This window comes from Melanotaenia boesemani, chromosome 5 (assembly GCF_017639745.1).
Source record: "Melanotaenia boesemani isolate fMelBoe1 chromosome 5, fMelBoe1.pri, whole genome shotgun sequence".
NCBI lineage: Eukaryota > Metazoa > Chordata > Actinopteri > Atheriniformes > Melanotaeniidae > Melanotaenia > Melanotaenia boesemani.
Genome location: NC_055686.1, coordinates 28403995 through 28412390, shown reverse-complemented (window position 1 = coordinate 28412390; position 8396 = coordinate 28403995). Strand labels below are relative to the sequence as shown.

Sequence of the window (8396 nt, the reverse complement as noted above, 5' to 3'; positions counted from 1 at the left end):
ACAACCAGGGTGTTGTGACAGCCTATGACCACCAGACTAGACCAGACCACTTTGACACGGTCAGCCATCATATCCTGTTCTCCTCACTCTCGGAGCTTGGCATCTCAGGATCTGTCCTCTCGAGGTTTTTGTCCTACCTCAAAAGAAGATCCTTCTGTGAGTATCTTGGTATGGAGGAGTGTCCAGATCACATGGGCTGACAACAAGGGTGCCTCGGCTCGTTGCTTGGCCCTCTTCTCTTTTCACTATACACCTCCTCACTCAGTGCCGTCATTAGTTCTCATGGCTTCTTCTACCACTGCTATGCAGATGACACTCAGCTTTTACTTTCCTTCCCACCTGACAACACAACCATGTGAATATCAGCATGCCTTGGTGATATCTCCGCATGGATGAAGCCAGTCCTTCCTTACTGCCACAGATAAGCGTGCAGCTCGACTCTATCACGTGCCTACATCTTCTACCAGGAATCTTGGTGTCATGGTAGACAACCAGCTGACCTTTAAGGACCATGTTGCCTCGGTTACCTGGTCTTTCCGATTTGCTCTCTATAAAACATCAGGAGGATCAGACCCTACCTGACTGAACACACAACCCAGCTCCTGGTCCAGGCTCTGGTCATTTCACGCATTGACTACTGCCACTCCTTACTGGCTGGCCTGTCTGCATGCTCAGTTAAACCTCTGCAGATGATCCAGAATGCAGCAGCACGTCTGGTCTTCAACCAGCCCCAAAGAGCTCATGTCACTCCGCTGCTAATCACTCTTCACTGGCTCCCAGTTGCAGTGTTTCATATTCAAAGCTCTGCTTCTGACTTACAAAACAATAACCCAAACGGCTCCTGTCTACCTTTACTCCTTAATCCAGAGCTACACTCCCTCTCCACAGTTACGCTCTGCCAGCGAAAAACGCCTATTGTTCCCACCACAACGTGGCGCAAACTCAGTAGCTAGACTCTTTTCCTCTGTTGTCCCCCGGTAGTGGAACGACCTACCAAACTCCGTCCGATCCGTAGAGTCCTTATCCACTTTTAAAAGCAAACTAAAGACTCACCTGTTTAAAGAGCATTTCAGCACTTAGCTTAACTCTTCTACTCGTTGGAATGATTTAGAAAGCACTGGATAAGCTGTGTGCACTTACACCCAAGATGATGTTGATGAAATCGTGATCTTGTATTTAAACAAAGGACTAATACAGAGAAAAAAAACACTGCCTCTAGCACTACATGACAGCACCTGGGTCCAACTGGACTCACAGCAGTCTGACTACCACTTAATTATGATGATGTCCCATCCTGTTTGAATTCTTGCTTGTGTTGTTCTTACTCTCAGATGTAAGTCACTTTGGAGAAAAGCGTCTGCCAAATAACCGTAGAATAGAATAGTAGCTGACATCTTAAAAACCAGACAACCCACTGTGTGAAAGAAATAAATGTCATCAAAAAGACCTCATCTTTGGTTAAGGATATACTGAATGATTGGATCATAACTTTGATGAAGCAGGTAGCATCTTACCTTGTGTCTCTGTTCAATCTTGTTTTATTGTTTTTATGTCTTTTTATAAAGTTTTTCTTATTTAAATAATATTTTAAAGCAAACTAATTAATTATTACCACAGTATTTCCTCATTGTTCTTCAATTTAACCCATTAAATGTACTGATAAGATAAGATACAGATGAAAGAATACAGGATCAAGTGTGTTATAAATGTTTATTGCAGTCACGTTTTGTGGGCAGCCTAAGGCACACCTGTGCAATAAGTCTTGGATCTTCTGAGTTCAGCCCATGAAAAATGGGAGCAAAACAAGTCTTGTGTTTATATTTTTGTTCAGTTACTTCCTCCATCCCAAGCCAAGCCAGGTCATAACACGTGTTAATCTATTTGCTTCCTGGTAATGATTTCCCTGAACCTCATTGTTTTATCATAGTTTATAGAAGTAATTAAGCAATCACATGATTATGAAGTGTGTCCACTCTCAGCTTTATGCCAATTATGTGTTTAAAAGAAAAAAAAAGTTTAATTTAATATCTCTAACATATGTGAAGGTATTGTCTTTTACATTTTCAATGAATGCGCTACAGTGTGAGATAACTATAACAGTAAAAAAAAAACACTTGCTAACTCATCAAACTGGAATCCAAATTCTGATGTTATCTTTTTCTCACTTTACTTTCAATGCATCTAAAATCTTGATTACTGTTTTCAATAATCTTCACAGTTCATAAAGCCTTAATGTGAATGCAAAACTAAACATTTGATCAACCATGATGCAGTTGACTGTACTTGGTTTTGTACAATTACTCAATCAGCTTGACATAACTACACATTACTGTGACTATATCCTCTACAACAAACTTATAAAACAGCTGCAGCATGAAGCTGCTGATGCTGAAGGAGCAAAGTCTCACAAAAAAGAGCAAAACAACAGCCAGCGTTGGGTCTCATGTCATTTCTGCTGTGTTTTGTGTAAATTACTGCTATCAAAATCCAAAAGGATTGACAACCAAAACATGGAGCTGGGACACAAATGTAATATGTATGATTGTAAATGTGATCTATAATTCCCCTTTTGGATTAATCAAGTATATTTAATTTTATTCACAATTAATTTGATCTCTGAGAGGCAGATAAATACATACATTTTGAAGGGGAGGGGGTGAACTTAGTGGGAATTTTTTTCTTTAATTCATAGAATTTATTTAGTTATCTGATGATAATATATATGCTGTCAGAGCAGCTGCCTTCCACACTTCCAAAAGAAGCTAATATTGATCAGGGTGATCTAAGGACACCTGCAGCAGAAATGATCTGCTGTATTTAAACAAACCACTTTAAACACCTCTCCAGCGCTGATGACTTCACCGTATTTCTGTCTTATGTAGCAAAGAAAAGTGATGAACGCTCACATAAAAAAAAGTAGCTATATTTGTGGAGTTCAGCAGTTGCTCCATGAACATGTCTTGCAATTATATATTTCTTCAATATTTATAAACTTAATATGATACAAAGGGTGGTTTAACATTTTGAGATGTAGTTCAGGTAAATGCCTTTACTCGGGTGTATTTTTTTCCTGCATGTTTGTTTTCTATTGTCTTGCTATGTTTCGTCCTGAATCATTTTAATTATCACGACACCCATACTATTGTGTGCAAAGAATTTTTTTTAAATATTTACAGCCTTTGAGTTAAACACCAACAACTGATTAACTTGTTTTACTTGCAAGTGTTTTATTATTTCTTTGTTAGTCTTTACTATCAGCTTATCAAAAAAAAAAAAAAAAAAGATATAAAACATGGTCAAGTAATATGAAGTGTTAAAATTTAACAGTAGACCATTAAAAACATAAAAACAGCTGGCAGGATCTCATATTGTAAGATTAATCTTATGAAGTTAAAACTTCGACAGAGTGTGGCGCCCTTTTTTGGACTACGTCACACCGGACCTCTCCACCCTATTAAAAGGACTGCTGTGTAGTTGATGAACATTCATAAATATGACCCCTGTCCACTGTAAGATTGTCCTACCATCTAGCGTACTGTGCTATATTTTTTATTTCTCATGTAAGAGCTGCCGTGTACTCTGTTCTGTATATATGCAGTTTTTAGGGAAATGTATTTTGACTCAATTGAGGAAATTCTGGTTTACTGTATGATATGATCAAGCAGGGGATCATTAAACAGCAAAATATTTGCTTGCAAGTTAATTTTCATTTCACTATTTCATAGCTTGAACTTCACCCAAAATTATCTTAATACAACTGTAGAAAAGTTAACCTTGAAAATGAAATTTTACTGAGAGATTCATAGGCTGTAAAAGTCAGGCTAACAGGGTAAAATATTTCCACACACACACACACAATAATATATATATATATATATATATATATATATATATATATATATATATATATTATTGTTCTCCCACTGGACTTGCAAATCGGCAAGATAAAGGGTTAAAGGGTACTTAGAGGATCAAATGAGTAGTTAAAAATTAACAGGTGATCTTTAAACTATATAAAAACATCAAGCAGGATCACGTTAACCAGAGCTTCAAAGACTGAGTGATGCTATATTTTCAGAGAAAGATGGATTTAGTTATTTTCAAGTTAATTTTATTGTTCTGTGGTTTGAGTCTGGCCCAGGATGATTTTAATGCTACTGAAGTACAGGCAAGCCCTGAACTCAATTATTTCCTGAGGGAGCTGGAAGCTTTGAGAGAAAAACTCTCATCTGTGGAAATCAGACTGACCAACAGTGAAACCAGGCTGAAGGAGAGTCAGAACCACGTTCTGGAACTGCAACAAGAAGGTAAAAGAATATTAAATTTTGATTTAATTAAAAAATTTGAAAATGAAATAGCTCACATATTTGCATTAGCAGTTTAGTCAGTAAAGACTTTTAAAGTAAAGACTGCATTTGTACAAACTGTAAAATTTTACTTAATGCCGGAAATGTTTTGTTTTTCAGGAAGAATTAAGGTAATGTTCAGTGCTGCATTACAGGGAAACAACAACGTTGGACCTTTTAACACAGAAACCACACTAACCTACAGAAGTGTGATCACAAACATTGGAAATGCGTACAATCCATCAACAGGTACGATTCACAATCTCCTCACAAATTAGCATTTTATTATCTGATAAGAACAATTGTGAAAACCTCTGCCAATAAGACAGATATGTTGCATTGTGTCCATCAGTCTCAGCTGTATTTAGATGTTTAGGTGTGATGAAATAAAGTAATCCTGTATTTAAAGTTCCAGTTTCTAGTTTAACATCTCTGTGCTTTGCAGGTATCTTCACAGCACCTGTCGCAGGAGTTTATTACTTTATCTTCTTTTCTCATTTTGGAAAAAAACAATCAGCAGTAACACTATTCAAGAATGGCCACATGATTACTATTACCAATGACCACCAGTCACAGTTTGACACAGCTGATAATGGAGGAAATGCAGTTCTTCTGCAGCTGCAGCCAGGAGACCATGTCTACATGCGCTTACGTGTAAATACACATGTTTGGGCAGGGCCCCAAACCAGTTTCAGTGGCTTTTTGGTTTCTCGAATGTAAATACAATATAAATGCCATGTTATTCCCTCTGGTAAGATATGAAATCCATAATTGTTAATATAATATTTGTTAAATCCAAAATTAATCACTTCATGCTGATTCCATGTAAATACAAATAGTGCATGTATTAACATAACAGTAAGTTAAGAAATGCATGTTATTCAGCTTGCTTCCTGGAAATGGTTTTCCTGAACTCTAACTAAGAAAGACTTCATTCTTTTGTCATAGATCTGAAAAATGTTTAAATAATCCTCATCATGAAATAAAAAGAAATCCTGGCATGTTGTCACTCAGCTTCCATAACTTTCATGTCAACGATATCGATAAACATTTTTTCTTTTATTTATGTTTACCTTTTAGAACTTGACTTCATGCATTAGTGTGAGGCTGCAGTATGAGGGAAGCTCTAATTATTATAAATCAATAAACCATTAAACTGGAATCCATTCTGATTGTTATTGTCTACTTTACAGTACATCTAAAAACTTTATTACAGCTTTGAGCAATGTTCACATAATGTGAACATGAACTGTAAATATTTGATCAGCCGTGATACAATTGACTGAACATACATGGTTTTCCATAATTCAACATTTTATTCTATATAACTACACATTGCTGTGACTATTCTAAATGACAAACTTATTAAACAGCTGCAACTTAAAAGGACCGGAGTCTCTGCAGGATAAGGGCAAGTGTTTGGAAGGAAGGAAGGAAATTTTATTTTTATAGCACCTTTCACAGATACAAACCACAAAATGCTTCACAACAGGAATATTATAAATAAAAATACATAAAAAGACAAAACACTTAAGAACACGTACCCACAGTCATAAAAACCTTTGTTTAACTTAAAAGTTTCTTAAATAAAATGTTTCAACTGCCTTTTAAAAGAATCAACAGAATCTAAGAATGGAAGCGTGTACATGGAACTACTAGTAATTTCTGATCTGAAGATTTCAAAGCACAGCATGGTACATGTAGAAGAATGAGATCAGAGATGTAGGGGGGGAGGGCATAAGCAGGAAGAGCTCTATAAGTAAGGACCAAAATTTTAAAATGAATTCTAAAATGGAAGGGTAACCAGAGGACAGATGCTAAAACCAGGTCTTTTTTTGAGACAGGTTAAAAGCCGTGCAATTTCAAATTCAGTCTTGAAGATGAAAAAGCAAGAAAAGAAAAGAAAACAAGCAAAAAACACTGAATACGTCTTATCGCAAACATCAGCCACACAACACTCAAGAGTACAGCAAACACTGTCAACACTGGTTGTTCTGCAACCACGTTTTCTTACATTTTTTACATCAGTGGGAGTTTAGAAATGGGCCTATAGTTCTTTGGTTGTGATGGGTCCAAACTGGGCGTTTTAAGAATTGGTTTAACAACAGCATGTTAAAAAAACTACCCCAGTTAAAAGAGAAGTAATACATACACTAAAAATACATGGACCAACAGACTCAAAACTCTTAAATAACACAGCTGGGAGAATATCAGTAAGCCCGAAGGAGGTTTAATTTTATCCAGAGGACAGAGAAATCACAGGTTCAAAGGAGCGCCACGTGTGAAAAGGAGAAAAACGCTGAAAAAGTTTTGAAAAGTTGATGGTGGGATGCTTTTCCTGAAATTTCTGACTTTATTAAAAAATAAAAATAAAAAAAAATAAAAAATCACAAACATGTTGATGTCTGAATGAGAAAACAGGGATTTTGGGCATAGTTGGGCACACGATAGAGCTAATGGTGTCAAACAAAGTTTTGAGGTCTTAATTAATTAGATATCAGTGCATTAATGTAAACTAGGATTAATCTGATCTTGCTTTTAATCATTTTAACTTGTGATTTTATTGTGATTTTACTATTTTTGCCATTCAGCACTTTTTAATCCTTTACTTGCACCATCTGTAATGCTTTTGTTTTATGTGAAGCACTTTGTTTTGTACATGAAATGTGCCATACAATAAACTTGTCTTGCCTCCACTCTATTAAAAAAACTTATCTTTTTAAGGTGGCTAGCTAGTACGAAAAAAAAAAATGTAAAAGAAAAAATTATAAATAATATATATATATATATATATATATATATATATATATATATATATATATATATACTGCTCAAAAAGATAAAGTGAACAATGTAACTCCAAGTCAGTCACACTTCTGTGAAATCAAAATGTCCACTTAGGAAGCAACACTGATTTACAATCAATTTCACTGCTGTTGTGCAAATGGAATAGACAGCAGGTAGAAACTATAGGTAATTAACAAAACACCCCCAATAAAGGAGTGGTTCTGTAGATGGTGACCACAGACCACTTCTCAGTTTTTAATGCTTTCCGGCTGATGTTTTGGTCACGTTTGAATGCTGGCGGTGCTTTCTCTCTAGTGGTAGCATGAGACAGAGTCTACAACCCACATAAGTGGCTCAGGTAGTGCAGCTCATCCAGGATGGCACATCAGTACGAGCTGCGGCAACAAGGTTTGCTGTGAATGTCGGCGTTAGTGTCCAGAGAATGGAGGCACTACCAGGAGACAGGCCAGTAAATCAGGAGACTTGGAGGAGGCCATAAGAGGGCAACAACCCAGCAGCAGGACCGCTACCTCTGCCTTTGTGCAAGGAGGAACAGGAGGAGCACTGCCAGAGCCCTGCAAAATGACCTCCAGCAGGCCACAAATGTGCATGCATCAAACGGTCAGAAACAGACTCCATGAGGGTGGTATGAGGTCCCGACGTCCACAGATGGGGGTTGTGCTTACAGCCCAACACCTTGCAGGACGTTTGGCATTTGCCAGAGAACATCAAGATTGGTAACTTTGCCACTGGCGCCCTGCGCTCTTCACAGATGAAAGCAGGTTCACACTGAGCACATGTGACAGACATGACAGAGTCTGGAGACGCCATGGAGAATGTTCTGTTGCCTACAACATCCTCCAGCATGACCAGTTTAGCGTGACCAGTGCGTCAGTAATGGTGTGGGGTGGCATTTCTTTGAGCGGCCGCACAGCCCTCCATGTGCTCACCAGAGGTTGCCTGACTGCCATTAGGTACTGAGATGAGATCCTCAGACCCCTTGTGAGACCATGTGCTGGTGCGGTTGGCCCTGGGTTCCTCCTAATACAAGACAATGCTAGACCTCATGTGGCTGGAGTGGGTCAGCAGTTCCTGCAAGATGAAGGCACTGATGCTATGGACTGGCCCGCCTGTTCCCCAGACCTGAATCTAATTGAGCACATCTGGGACATCATGTCTCGCTCCATCCACCAACGCCACATTGCACCACAGACTGTCCAGGAGTTGGCGGATGCTTTAGTCCAGGTCTGGGAGGAGATACCT

General features: G+C 38.0%; 1 protein-coding gene across 1 annotated transcript; it reads left to right on the top strand.

The window, feature by feature from the left end:
- Positions 1-4058: 4058 nt before the first annotated feature.
- LOC121640730 (cerebellin-1-like) lies at positions 4059-5066 on the top strand. Its single transcript, XM_041986582.1, has 3 exons — positions 4059-4307; positions 4467-4595; positions 4792-5066. Exons 1-3 carry the CDS (start codon positions 4064-4066, stop codon positions 5064-5066), a joined length of 648 nt encoding a protein of 215 aa, XP_041842516.1. The 5' UTR covers positions 4059-4063.
- Positions 5067-8396: the final 3330 nt, after the last annotated feature.